Source organism: Mesocricetus auratus, unplaced genomic scaffold (genome assembly GCF_017639785.1).
Source record: "Mesocricetus auratus isolate SY011 unplaced genomic scaffold, BCM_Maur_2.0 Super-Scaffold_100019, whole genome shotgun sequence".
NCBI classification, from domain to species: Eukaryota; Metazoa; Chordata; class Mammalia; order Rodentia; family Cricetidae; genus Mesocricetus; species Mesocricetus auratus.
Genome location: NW_024429200.1, coordinates 4,550,342 through 4,565,380, shown reverse-complemented (window position 1 = coordinate 4,565,380; position 15,039 = coordinate 4,550,342). Strand labels below are relative to the sequence as shown.

The following is a 15,039-nucleotide window of genomic DNA, read 5'->3' as shown; positions in this document are numbered from 1 at the left end:
ACGTGGGTTAACACGCTGTTGGAATGCGTGGGAGCTAGAATTTAAACCGCCAGATGTCTGATTACACGGCTAATGAATTTTACATTGTGTAATACTGCCCCTAAAGAATAATGAGAGCTGAGTTTGTAAGGCTGCTCGTGGGGATGCAAACTTGAAAGACAGTGACCACAAATAAACACAAAACTAACTGCACACGTGCACGCGCACACACACAGTGCACATGCATACACACAGACAGGTCAGCATGGGGAGAGGATGCCTGAGAAGCAACTGTGTCGCCTACATGGTGCCCAGCTCTCACACGCATGCATGCTGCTGACAGCCACTCACCTCCCAGCCCGTTTCCATACCCGGCCACTCCCCACCCCCTTTCTTTAAAGGATTGGCGGTGCCTGGAGAACTAAAGCCTTTAGATTGTTTTAAAAGGCGCGTGCGTGCGAGTGCGTGAGCCCGCGTCCCCTCGTGTGTGGAGGTCATTTCTTTCCTTCCACCTTGTTTCCAAGGCAGGGTTTCCTTTGCTTCTCTAGGCTAGCTAGCTTGATTCTCATTACCCTTATCTCTGCCTCCCGTCTTGCCGTAAGTGCGCTGGAATTACAGGTGCATCCCTAAATCAGGCCGTCGGCAAGCACTGCCCTGCCCTATCCTGTCTCTCCTTGACCTCTTAAAATTAATCTTGCCAAGTCAGATGGGAAGTTCAAGTGATCCTCCTGCCTCAGCCTCCTCAAAGGATAGGACCTACACAACCATGCACACCAAACCTAAATGAAGGTTTTGGGGGAAGCCGAAGTTTCACAGATTCTAGGTAAGTAACCATCTGGCTGCACATCCAGCCTCTTGCCCGGTGGCTCCTCAGCAGCCTCTAGACCTTGGCCACGGCCGCTCGTCTCTACACTCTGTCCCCGGGAATTCTCAGGCTCATTCATCTGTGTTTCCCGGAAGCAACTGCCCAGGGTCCCCTGATCTCAGGAGCCACACCCCTATCCCACACCACTCAGTGTCTTCACAGCTGACCTTAACCTTTGCAATCCTAGAAAGTGCCCCAACCCCCCCCACTGAATTAACCCCCAAACCAATCAACCCTAGCCCTGCATCTCACCTTCTTCCTCCCTCTCTGCCACCCCGCCCGACGTCAGGCCCAAAGCCAGGAGCATCGGTCGGATGGCCCACCGTGAGGGACCTAAGAGATTTTCAGCTGAAAATCCCGACACTGGACTCACGAAGTAGCTCAGAACACTGTTGAACAGTCTAACACAAAGCCAGAGTGTCTCCTCTCTCCTCTGTACAAACCCCCACCCTCTGCTAGGACCACCAGCTGCCCTCCAGGTCCACTACCCCTTTGCCCCCTCCGCCTTCTCCAAGCACCAGTCCCCCCCCCCTCCGCTTCCCTTGCTCACACTGCTCCAGGTGTGTGAGGCCCCTTCCACTCCCACCCCCACCACACACTCATATGTTTATACATCTTGAGAACTCCTTCTCCTAGACATTTGGCTTGACCACGTCTTCACCACCTTCAATATCTAAGGGGCCGCCCTGCCTCCTCCAACATCTGTAAACACATGCTACCACCAAGCCCGCCTTCTCCCATAAAATGAGCCTCGTGTCCTGAGAAGTTAATGCATTTCTGTGTTTGTTTCCTATCTCTCTCACTATATGTCAGCAGCGGGGGTGGGGGGGGGGGGGTGGGCAGATCTTCATCCACGTATCAGTGAATAACTATTGTGAGTCTAGTACACAAAGCACGGCACAAACCCGGTACTCTCCAATTATCTCTGGCAGAACTGAATCCCTCCACTCTATCTCCACACATAACCCCCAGCACTCACAGCACACTTGCTTTCCCTCAGGGAGCACCAGCGTGCCAGGTGGAGCATGGAGTCTAACGTGATATTCAGGCAGCCTCCCTCGGTCTTTTGGGTCCCCTAGATCTTCATGGGGGATGGCCCCTCCCTTCTGTACCCCACGCTTCCCAGTGCCCAGACACGTCCCCTCCATCCTCCGGGTTCTCCATTTTTACAGAGCCCCATCCCTGCAGCACTCTGACCTCTCTGGACCAACTCTACCAAACACCTCAAACTCTAGCTCTGCTTTCCAGCTGTTCACGAAGGCCTGTTAACAATGAGCCCGTGGTTGCCCCTGCTTTTCACAAATCAGAACTGCGCCGGCCCCTGCACTTTCCAGGCCCCTTCTCTTTGCCTTCGATGCTTCCAGCACCCCAAGCTCTTGTCACAGCTGTCCTAAAACAAACATCAGTCCTTCTGCCTTCGGGGGACACACTCTGAATTCTGAGCTTATTGGAAATTTTTCCAGATTAATCTTTGGGGTCATGGCCACTCCTGCCCCTGCCATCACTTTTGTTTGTGGTTTTTTTGTTCGGTTGTTTGGTTGGGTTTTTTTGGTATCAGACTAAATTTAAATTTTCTCCTAACTTCATCCTTTCATGATCCATATTTATACTAGAATATCTAGATGTGGAATACATCCAACGTCCCCCTGGTGCTCCTGAAACCCTGCTCTACATATTATAAACACAGTGGGAGTCTGTGACCAGACATTCCTTGACCTATTTTATCAATTAAGAATTAAGTGGTGTGTGTGCGCGTGTGTGCGCGTGAGCGTGTGGCAGGTCAGAGGACAACCTCGGGTGTTGTTATCAGAGCCACATGCTTTGTTTCATGAAGCCAGGTCTCTCCTTGGCCTGGAACTTGTCTAGCAGGCTGTAACGAATGACCAGTAAGCCCCAGAGAGACACCAGTGTCCACCTTCCCAAGCAATGGTTAACGAATGGTGCCACCACGCCTGGCTTTTTTTCCTTTTTTTAATGTGTCCTCTGGGGATCACTCTCAGATCCTCACACACGAAAGCCAGCACGTCACTAAGTGATCTCTCCAGCCCCTTGATACGTTTTTTGGGACATTAAAATAGAAACACTAATATCTTTCATTACCCTTTCTTTTTTAAACCATTTTTCCTCAGTGCTTACGGTAGCATTTGGCATAGCTGCTCAAAGACAAAGGGAGGAATGAGAATTAACAACTGGTATCATCATCAGAAGAGTGACAACATAAGAAGACTTCATCACAGTCCGTTTTCTGGAAAAATGCATTGCTCAGAGCTCTAAACAGACCTCCTGCCTTTAAAACCACCATGCCAAAGACAGCCTCACTTTCCCCAGCTGCCCCCACAGGTCCAGGTGTTAACCCTTTCATGCCCTTGGTGCACAGTATGAAGCACCCTAGGAGCCTGACTTTCCAAATGCAAGGGTTTTAAGCCACTTCAAAAACCCGGGTCGTCCATGAAGGGGCTGGCTTTGTAAGGCTGACCACTATCTCATACCGCTGTACCCCACCCCACCCACATCCACCCCGCCCTGTCCCATCCCTGCCCCCGGTAACCTCACACTGAGGGACAGGAGAGAAGCTGATGTGATAGGAAAGGAAGAATCCAATGCTGAATTTTCTGAAAACACTACAGTCTACCCTTTTCTTCAGACTACAGAGAGTTGCAAGCAGCAGTGAACAAAATCTACTTCCGTTACAGAGATTAACCTACCGTAAGCTAGATAAAGAAAGGACTCGGACACTGGCCCTAATCTAGGTATCAAAGGTCAAGATGGCGAGCCCTCCCCCACCCTGGTGCCACTCCTTCCTCTCAGATAACTGACATTTTTCCAATGAGCAAAGTCAGTCTGCCTTCCTTTTATCATTCAGACACAACACACACCCACATCTACACGCAAATATACTTACAATCGTTGTTAAGATAGGAAAACCAAAGCTAAATGAGAACAAAGCCAAGACAGAAACATACGGAACGTTACTAATCTAAGCATTCAATTTCTCCCATAGAATAATTAAATCAAAACAATGGCAAGCCCTTGATTTTGAGACTTGGAAACCCCCACTGAGATACTGGTTATCACTAATTTTAAAATGTTAAAAAGAGTCCACGGGTGATTGGGTTAATGCTAGTATGTCTTCTGGAATATTTCCTTGTGTCACCTTTCAAAGAACCCTGGTGCCAGAAAGCATTGGTGACTCCTCTAAGGGAGAGCATGGCCTACATGCATGACGAAGGCGTAAGAACAAAGATGTCTTTTGTGCCCAAGTGAGTACTGCTACCATTCGCCACACTTTGGCACAAATTATAAGCTCCTGCAGACATTGAATTGGGGGAGGGGTGTCACTCAATATCTCACTCTATTACAATGGTTCGGTGTCTAAAGATGACCCAAACAAAATGCTGTTACTTGGGGGCAGAGTCAATAAGGAGATAAATACCCACAGACTCCATCTATCTAATGGGATGCAGGAAATCTTAACCACTGGGGTGCAGCAGAATCCCCTGGAGCATTCACTGAAGCATGAACACTGTGTCTCACCCCTAGGGTTTCTAATTTACAACCTCTGTGGAGGGACCCAGGTCTGCCCTTCTAACGAGTTCTCATTGCTACCTAGAGTCTGCAGAGAACACAGCAAGAACCACTGGCCACCAGAGAGAGGAACCTGATGTTCACTGACAGAATGAGGGACTTAGGAGAGCAGGGACTGGGAGCAGAGTCATATGGGACATTGGCCAAAGAAAAGAGATACGTGTGCTGGGCATTGGTGGCGCACACCTTTAATCCCAGCACTTTGGAGGCAGAGGCAGGCGGATCTCTGTGAGTTTGAGGCCAGCCTGGTCTACAGAGCGAGTTCCAGGACAGCCTCCAAAACAATACAGAGAAACCCTGTCTTGAAAAAAACCAACAAAAACAAAACAAAACAAAAACAAAAAGAAAATAAAAGAAAAGAGGTACATGTGTGACAGCCATGAGATTCTTCCGGAAGGGAGAAAGATTAAATACTTCCTTAGAACTATGTTCTGATAAGCTTGGATCATAATAGGATGCTCTTTCAGAAAGCAGGTGAAAAACAAAAGCAAATGCTGCCCACAAAGAAATCTGGAAACGCTAGGCATACTGGGCCCTGATATTTGAGAGTCATATGTTGATTTTAGCCATGGTTCAGTGGGAAGAAGGAAAGCTTGGAACAATAGACTCTATTGAAGAGAGTTGGGAGAAAGTTCTACTTTGAGGCTATAAAAAGTTCAATTTGGAGGTTTTACAGAGAATAAGCAAGGCCATTTTGCCTCAGGTTCATGTGGGGAATGAGAAATAGTGTAAACGGGAATGCATCAGAGGCAGAAAGGAAGGCCCCAAGCAGTAAGGGCACTCTCATGAAACCCCTGCAAGGGTTCAAGGACATCTTGGTAGAACTGTAGTTCCATGCCATGCCCCTGCCTCCACATCAAGGTAAGGTTCCCATTAAATATAGATTCCCAAGTGTGGGAGGAGAGGATAATCGAGCCCTCAAAATGTATATGTTGAAACTCTAGCCTGCCGTGTGATGACGTTTGAAAGAGAGGCCTCGGGAGGTGCTTGTGTTTACATAGTCACGAAGCCCAGGGTCCTCACAACGGATTAGAGCTCTTGTAAGAAGAAGCCGGAGAGCATGCTCTCCCTGCCCTCTTTCATTTCCTCCTCCGCTCCCTCCGACTGTCCTGTTAGGACACAGCATGAAGAAGTCGCATTCAAGCCAGAAGGCGGCTCTCACTAGAACCACACCCTACTGCATGCTGACCTTGAACCTTCAGCCTCCAGAACTACTGTTTCAACCACGTCAACCGTGGGGCTTTGCTCCTGCAGCCTGAGCTGACAGAGGCAGATGCTGGCTGCTTTAGGCCAGCACAGCAGTTTGACTCTGAGTCCACAATGGATGGTATCACCAACAACCTTGTGCCAAACGTCCAGCAGAAGGCCAAGGACGCAGGAAGAAAACCCCTCTGAAGTCTAACCGCCGTTATCCTGTCACCAGCAGTTCTAGAAAGGAAATCAATGCTGGTCTTTGTTAGAGAGCCAGCCTCCTCCCACGGCAGCTCCCTGCCTCCCCAGCTCATTCCCAGTGTGAGCCACAAACGAGAGATGCTCACACAAGGCTCAGTAGCGAGCCGCATTGCCATTCACTTGAACCCGGTGGGACGGCTGGTTCTGAGTCTTAGACTGTACTCTAGGTGCCAAGCCCCGTGCTTTCTGATGGGAGTGTAGCTGCAGTCCCTGCTTCTGAGATCAACACCAGCCTTGCAAATCTCCATCCTACCCGGTGGCCTGCCCTAAACTCCACCCCAGAGGGCAGTCGCATTTTGGTCACCTACATGAACTGCCAGCCACTCACTCACCTGGGACTTCCCTGGTCCAAACATTGGCCGGGACATCATGCAATTACCTAATGGTCCCCAATTACTGATCATCGGCTGTGTGCCAGGATCTTTGTTTTGGGATGTATTTTTCCTAATCTTTAACACAGGACTGCAAGAGTAATAGGACTCTTCTCATTGTGGGAGAAAAGCACTTGGGGATGAATAACTTTCCCAAGATCATACAATAAGACCACTCAGTAAAGACTTGCTAATCTGATATGTTCGTATGACTTTGAAAAGGCCACACTTTTCCCAATGCACGATGGTACTGCACACTGGACCCCTCCTGCCTTCCACTGGCGGTGCCTCCCTGGACTGGAGCTGATGACTCATGATCTCCCAGTCTCCGTGTAAGTCTATGTGCACTATGATAAATTAGTGAAAAGAGGGGGAAAGAGAGAGCCCAGGAAAAGAAAGGAAAATGAGGAAGGGGAGAAAGATAAAAGGGCAAAGAGTAGAAGAGAGGAAAAACAGACGTGGCACCCAGTGAGCTAACAAATGTCAAGGAAGGCCACTGTGTGGTTACAGGGGACAGCTCTACAGCAGGGACTCACAGCAGGCTGGATTGAAGATGCCGGGAACATCAACTAGGGAAATCATGACAGCAATATTTGATCTGTGTATTGAGTAATACAAGAAGCGTTTATCTATAAAGGACATTTTGAGGACAACTGGAGCAATTTGAACATGGACATAAAGGGTAATAGAGTAAAAACATTTGGGCAATATGACTTTCATTGAGATTATTTAAGGAAATGCCTTGGATCTTCAAAGACACTTGCTAAGCATTCTGGGGTGGTGTCATTATGTCTCAACGAGCTTTCAAAGGGTCACTGAGCAAAAGGAAATAAAAATAAGTCCTGAATAGGTTCCCAACCCCACAACCCCGATTAAACATCTGTAACAATCCCTATATCTAAGGCTCAGGGAAAATCACAGAAGAGAAGACAAAAGAGACTGTAAGAGCCAGAAGAGCGGGAAGCCCGCTGCCAGCTAGTGTCCTCAAAACACGACAGAGAAGCTGCACCAAGGAACTCTCAACAGTAGGGTTGCCTAGGCGATGTGGGTGGGGAAATTCCACAGGGTACCACCCCTAGATGAAGAGCTATAAAGAGGTAATAGCTGATAAGAGAAGAACCATCCTTCAGGGATGAGATTCCACACAGGTTACCCAATCCCATGTGATCAGCCCCAGACAAAAGTACATACAAACAATTATAAATATACCCAGTAGGCTGTATATCCATGTGCATCTTTGCATAGCAATAATAAAGAAAGAAGACGACATCATGAATTCAGAAGGGGGGAAGAATGATATAGAAGTGGTTTTCATGTATGAGGTTCTCAAAAAGATTTTTAATTAATAATAAAGAAAATAGAACCCTATACACACACATGGAAAGACACAGAGATAAGCTAATGTGATAACTATTAGCGACTGGAGAATTTAATGGAAAGATATGCATCTTTGTTGCAGTGGGCTATTGTTTGTTTTTTTAATTTATATTACTTCTGTTTATTTATGTGGGGGTTGGGGGCATCTTTGTTGCAGTGGGCTATTGTTTGTTTTTTTAATTTACATTACTTCTGTTTATTTATGTGGGGGTTGGGGCATCTTTGTTGCAGTGGGCTATTGTTTGTTTTTTTAATTTACATTACTTCTGTTTATTTATGTGGGGGTTGGGGGCACATGTGTGCCACAGCGTAAAGACTGGGTGACAGATTGAAGCAGTCGGCTCTCTCCTTCCACCATTTGTATCCCAGGCTCAGACTCGGTTTGTTGGGCTTGGCATCGCGCGTCTTTTCCTCCTGGCCCTGTTGCACTGTTTATCTGACTTCCCTCAGACTTGAACTTTTTCAGAATAAAATACGCAAAGAGGGCTGGATGCTTGGCTTAGTGATTAAGAGCACTGGCTGTTCTTTTAGAGTGCCTGGTACCCACCTAGTGGCTCACAACTCTCTGCCACTGCAGTTTGGGGACTGCCATGTGGGTGCTTGGGTCTGGGTCATTCGCTGCTCTCAACAGAGGGGCCACCTCCCCAGCTTCTCTACCCCACCTTTAACACGAGAGTGGGGCGCTACATCTCAACTGAAGCTCTGCATACAGTCTTACAAACCCTGTCTTCGGCTGTACACTCCGAGCAAAGCCCACCAGTAAAGAAACTCTAAGAAGATGGGGGGAAAGAGCTTCCCCAGGTTAAGTGGGGAGCCTCTGGAATGAGGGGGATGGCCTAGGGTGAAGCCCGGTCCTCCAAACAGATTCCTCCTTGTGGCAGGGGAATGCGCCAAGGGCCTAGAGAGCAGACTTCAGTCCTCTCTCTCCAAGTCAGGGCCTGGCTGACTGGGAGAGCAGTCCAGACAGAGCACATTCCACAGGGCTGGAGGGTGGGCAAGGGGCCAGCGGGGCCGTTAAACACCACTTGTCTGAATCCAACAGCATGTGCCTTGTTCTGAGAACAGCTTTCTCCTTCAGCCATGCCTCCAGCTTCCAGCAGCTCCCTGAACGCCATGCACGGTACACACCTAACCCCAGCTACTTTAGAACTGTGAGCCCCACTGTGAGAGTCTGGGAGTGCCCACACTTCTAAAAGACCTAGAGGATGGCAGGCCTCCAACCGCAACGCCGTTTGAGCTCCTAAATAAAGTTAGTGTGATTTCTGAGCGCTAAACACAAACTAGAAGGAAAATAATCAAATCTGCATAGAGTTTCGCATTGCTTGCTTATTCTAAGAGTTTGAGTTATGTCAAAAATTGGAGGGCACAGAAGGTGCTATGTGGGATTTAAGGGTCTGTGGGAGGTCAGTCAAGCAAAACTCCCTTCGTGTGACAATGAGCTAGTGTGCCCAGATCTCACGTCCTCAGCCCATGTCCTGGGTTGCCTTCCCTGTGGCAAACTGCCTTGCCTGAACCCTGGGCTTCTCAGATAGTCTCAGAAAAGTCACGCAGTGTTTCTGCTTCAGTCTAGCAGTTCCCGCCTGCTGAACTTCTTAGCTAGGAACAATGACAATAGATTTCCAAGGGCAAACCATGGAAAACAGCCAAACATTGTAAGTGAGTATTAGGAAACTGCAAAGCATATATACAAAGGATGGACACACTAAAAAGGATGGAGAAGCATTGAAATAGGAAGGTTTCTATTACTGACCGCAAGAATTGTAGCCCAACAGACCCGTGAAGATTACAGACCACAGCCCTGTCAAGACTTTCAGAGACAGTGGTGGCTGATGGTTTATCGGAATAAGCAGCGGCTGGGGAAAGCGGATAATGAATTTTGAGGGATGCAGGGCTTTGCTTTTTAGTTTTATGGCTTTTTATAATAAACAATAACGACAGATTTTTTTTTCTAGCTAAGAGATTGGGAAAGGCGTGAATCTGTAGCATCCATGGGTAAACACCTGTGTTTTCCTGCCAGTAGGTGCCCAGATGGACGTCCTGACAACAGAGTCCTCCGGCTTGTTTTGAGGAACATCCCCAACCCCAGTGCAGACAGGAAAAAGGTTCATTCTCTCATCCTCCTCTCACCCTGCCTTTCCCCTCCTCCCTCCCTCTGCCCTTCTATCCCTCTGTCCCTCCTCTCTCCTCAGAAACTTCAAACCTTGAAGTGGGTATGAAAACCTAAAATGGCTTACACTTCTTCAACTAATGCTGGCCCAAGTACTGCAGTCAGAACCATTTTCTCATAGGTTTACCCCATGCAGAAGACACGGATCCACCAAAGAATCCATAAGCTCAACGTGGCTACGGCTTAAAAGCAGTGAACTGCAAAGAACTGGTTTAATACTGCAGCAAGGCACATAGTCTCCAGAACAACCCAGCGGTACCTAGTCTGTATGAACAGCACAGTGGAAAGCCGAACAGCCCTGGGGAGGTGGAGGACCCAACCTACTCAAAAGTCACAGTCTATTGTATCCAGAAGGCGCAAGCAACAAACAGTGATGGGACATGCCCCCACATCGAGAACACGCAGACCTGGCTACACAGGTGAGCGACTTTTCCCAGACTTACTCAGAAGATCTGAGATGCGAGTGCCCAGGGCCGTGCAGGAAAACACGGGAGTCGCGAGAAGGGGTCTTACAGTTCCATCTTACATCTCTCCTCTTGCAAACTCCCGTGCTCTGTGGCATCAGCTATCGGTACTGACCAAGTAACCGATGACTCCCCTTCTAAACGGGCATTTCAACTCCCCCCCCCCAAGTTTACTGTGCCATTTTCCATCTGATTCCTAGCTATCTGAGAACTTTTTTTTTTTTTGGTTTTTACGAGACAGGGTTTCTCTGTATTGTTTTGGAGGCTGTCGGTCCAGCCTGGCCTCAAACTCACGGAGATCCGCCTGTCTCTGCCTCCCGAGTGCTGGGATTAAAGGCGTGCGCCACCACCGCCCGGCCTGAGAACATTTTATGAAACAGCACCGTACATTCTGAGGAACGATTCCTACTTTTTTTTTTTTTTTGGTTTTTCGAGACAGGGTTTCTCTGTGGCTTTGGAGGCTGTCCTGGAACTCACTTTGTAGACCAGGCTGGCCTCGAATTTACAGAGATCCGCCTGCCTCTGCCTCCCGAGTGCTGGGATTAAAGGCGTGCGCCACCAACGCCCGGTTCCTAGAGCCAGTGATTACGCATCGCCGACTCTGATAGGGAAATTCATGTATTCAACAAATCTTGCTGAGAGCTGGGCATGGGGGTGGGCCAACAGCGATGAAAAGGGAAGAGTCGCCCTGCTCTGTGGGAATTCCCATTAACAACAGATGCGATATCAACCAAGTAAGAGTGAACCAGAAAGACCGCGGGCTAGAACCCCTCTCTCTCCTTAGGCAAGGTATTTGTTTATGCCTTGAGCTAGACCAGGAAGACAAGTACCTGTTAGCTGATCAAAGGAAACGGAAGAAGTGTTCAGACAGAGGTGCAGGGTGCAAAGGCCACAGTGCAAGAAAGAATATATTTAGAGAGCTATAAGGATGAACAGTGGGGAGGGGCTGGAGAGACGATGGCTCAGCAGTTAAGAGCCCTTGTTGCTCTTACAGAGGACCCAGGCTGGTTTCTGAACACCCACGTGGCAGCTCACAACCACATGTAACTCCAGTTCCAGGGGCTCCAACGCCCTCTTCAGGCCTCTACAGGCACTGCATACATGCAGTACATGTACAGACAAGCAGACAAACATTCCTGCACATAAAATACAATTTATAAAAAAAAATAAAAAGAAAGGAAAGGGGCTCGTATCTGAGAACAGAGATAACTGAGGACAAACCACAGAGAATGCTCTAGGCCTCCCTGGGTGCTGCTGTGTTTGTGTCCTAATAGCCACGTAAAAATCATCACAGAGTGAAAGGGGTGACAGTGACATAACCAGAGCTTGAAAGAGTTCTTATAAATCTGAGGGAGGCATGAAACAGAGAACACAGCGCATTCCCAGAGACCCGCCCACAGGCTACTCCAGTAGAAAACTGGGCTCACCTTGCCCTACCAAGATGGCCAAGGAAACAAGTCCATGGAGTAGCTAGCACTCAGGAAGGAAGGCTGCGGGCCTGTGGGGACTGCTAGATTTAAGGGGGAGATGATGCTATCAAGGGCAGGTGATAGATGCTCGTCTGTGCAAGCGGAGAGATGACGTCACTGTTCATTCAGGCGGGAGATGGGTCCGGGGTTAATACTAGCAGGGAGAAGCGCCACACGTTGGGGCCTGGGGGATTTAGTTGAAGAGCCTCCGGACAGCCTGGTGCAGGGATACACTGGCAACCGGATGGTCAGGCCTTGTAGACAGACCCAGGCTAAAGAGATAATGAGGTGTCCGTCGTCTACAGACAGATGGTAACCAGAGCAACAAAAGTGACGTGAGAGGAGACATGTCACCATCGAGACAGCCAGCCTCTCTAGAAGGCTGTACGAATTCAAGGCGATGATGTTAATGGGCGTGTTTTAAAAAGGGGAGGGGGACATCAGTCACCCCAACAGCTGAGAGGAAGTGGCAGGGAAGCTTCCTCGGTACTTCCTAGAGAGAGATGTTGATAAGCCATTCACTGCACAAACTCAGCAAGAGTTTAACCTGTAACGGAGCTCCAAAAAAGCTGAGGGAGGATCCCTCTGAGCTCTGAGGAGGCTCCAGGAAGGGGGCTGAATGCTCAGCAGCAGCAGCAGCAGCAGGGGAGTTCTTTTCCAGAACCCACAAGTGAGCCCCATACTTAGGCCTCAGCCAACAAGCTGACTGCAGCTCCTGGGCCCCCACTGACACACTGTAACCTCACATCTGCAATACTCGGGCCTGTCTCCATCTCTTAAAGGGCCTTTGTCACTTGTTCCCCAGCCTCCTGGGCAGGACAGAAGGGCCTTTGCTTCTGCAACTCTGTAGAAGCAGAAGTCAGGGGAGCCAGGGGGCTGGAGAGAGACGGCTGGGGCTGTGTGGTGGGGGGTGGGGGATGAAGAGCTGACAGGAGTGAAGGGCGCAGGACAGGGCTCTCCTTGGGGTGCTGTCCCCCCTGCAGACCCTCAACATTCAACCGAGACGAGCAGGAAGAAAGCTGTCGAGTGTTATATAAGACAGGCTTGGAGACACATCTGCTGGAATTAAAAGTGGCTTCTTCAGTACCCTAGAGCCATCCTGCCCAGCTGTATAAACGGAGGGTAATTCACTGAGAGAGACGCTGCGTGGGAGGCTGGGCCAAATGGCCCTCTGTGGTTCCTCTTGCTTGGCGTTCTACTCCCACATGTGAGAACCAGATGTTTCCCAGACATCAACTCTGTTGACGGAGTCAGCCTCTTCCAAAACAGCCATTCTCTCCATGAGAATATGTGGATCCGTGATACTCAGAGCTCTGATTGAGCAAGCTTTGGCTTCAGCAAGGATATGTGACCAACCAAGACTCTCCTCTTGTCCACCTGCTCTCTAGGGATTTCTTAGGTTCCTTCTCCAAATGGAAGTAACACACACACACACACACACACACACACACACACACACACACAGCCACCAGGCATGTGCTCAGACTTGCTGCGCCAATACTCCTTCCCCATAAAGCTGGCGCAGTCTCTCCACTCATCTCGGCTCTCAATCTTTGCAGGCATCAGCCCCAGATTTCATGCCCTAAATATCTCGTCGCTGTGATCACCATTTCATCCTTTAGTCCAGGGATCATCCTCTGGGCAGGTGTGGTGTGTTTCCCCCACCGTTCTCGTTGGAAGATGTAAATCACAGAGAAGTTGGGTGGGGGGCAGTTATAATACCTCATGCCTACTGCCTAAGGCAGTGGCTCTCATCCTGTGGGTTGCGACCCCTTTGGGGGTCAAGCCACTGTTTTCACAGGGGTCTCATATCAGATATCATTTACATTATCGTTCATAACAGTAGCAAAGTCACAATTATGAGGAGGCACCGAAAATAATTGCATGGTTTTGTCAATGACAACATGAGAACTATATTAAAGGGTCACAACATTAGGAGGGTTGAGAACCACTGGCCTAAGGGCTAGCAATAACATTTCATCATCCTTGCCTGTCACAAATCTATATATCCTGCGGGAGTCAAGCAGCCTGCAGTCCCCAGGTTTCTCCAAGCACATAATCACTACTACCACAGACAAAGCAACAAAGGACATTTCTTGTTATTCCATACATCCAGATCCACAGACAGCCGCAAGGATCTATCCTTGGACATGGTCACCACCGTGCTACCTCACCCCCTCTCTGACAATCGTTCCTCCCCTCAAACTACTGCTCACCCCAAAGGAAGGCTACAGGAGAGTGGGTTGCAAAGCTGCTCAAAATGCAGATAGGGAGAAGCCTGCTTTGGTTTACTAGTACTCAGGGAACCCTAACCCCAAATGCTTTCAAGTGACAGGAGCAGCCGTCACCCAGTTCCTCTCAGAAATCCTGATGCTCAAAGGAAAGGGGACTCCAATAGCACGGTGGCTGCAGGCACACTGCTGGGGGCAGGTAATGTTCACGGGGGCTCAAGGCACCCTAGTGGGGCTCAGGGAGGATGAGAAGCTATGACTTAGCGGGAAACTTCATGTAATCCATTGGGCATCTGACTGGATCAGGATTTCAGGATGGCCTGGACAATTTCATGTTGAAGGTGTTAAATGATGGGCAGATTACGGCTGGGAGACAGAGACACAAAGAGATAAGAAAGAGAGAGAATTGATCGATGACAGATGATAGGAGAAAGAAAAAGTAGGAAGGACAGATGGATGGATAGACGGGATAGGGAGACAGACAGATAGGTACACACGTAGGTAAATTAACAGGATGGATGGATAGACAGACAGGTAATCATACATAAACATGTTTTGCTTTGTTTACAGAGACACGGGGAAGCAGTTTCCAGGAATGTCTTATAATTTGGAATTAACACCACCTGGCAATGGCAGAAGTTCACTTCTCTTCCTCCTCAGAAGTAATCTCAATTTATCTTCACACCAGCTGGGTGAAATGAAAACCACTATTATAACTGCCCACTATAAATGAGGCAAACGATGCCAAAATAAAAAAAAAATTACATGAGACCTCTAAACTCAGCAAACCCAAAATTGAAAATGTCCTGACTTCAGGCCACCTTTCTCTAATTTCAAACCACTTTGAAGAAAATCTAACATCGGGTAGAACAGATGTTACAAAGACTGCAACAGGCAATCATGGCCTTGCAAAGCATTTGGTGCAAAGGAAGTGAGATATCCTGGTGTCTTTCCAGTTCCAGTCTCGCAAGCCTTTCAGTCAGTTGCGTGAGTGGCTCTTTTCGTGAATCCTGGGGAGACTGCAGTCTGTGGCTGGTTAGAGCTGTGCCCAGTTCGGTTTATTCGGGTAGAACATGTGC

General features: G+C 48.7%; 1 protein-coding gene across 5 annotated transcripts in view; it reads right to left on the bottom strand.

The window, feature by feature from the left end:
* Creb3l2 (cAMP responsive element binding protein 3 like 2) overlaps positions 1–15,039 on the bottom strand; it is a 111,014-nt gene that overhangs the window by 74,459 nt on the left and 21,516 nt on the right. Inside the window, exon 1 of one of the 5 annotated variants that reach the window (XM_021234284.2) lies at positions 331–430. The exons of 3 other annotated variants lie outside the window; for them this stretch is intronic. In XM_021234284.2, the coding sequence (XP_021089943.2) occupies positions 331–348 (18 nt within the window). In that variant the 5' untranslated portion in view covers positions 349–430. Of the gene's footprint in view, positions 1–330; positions 431–15,039 lie in introns of those variants that run through there. One more of the 5 variants, XM_021234283.2, reaches the window with a different exon arrangement.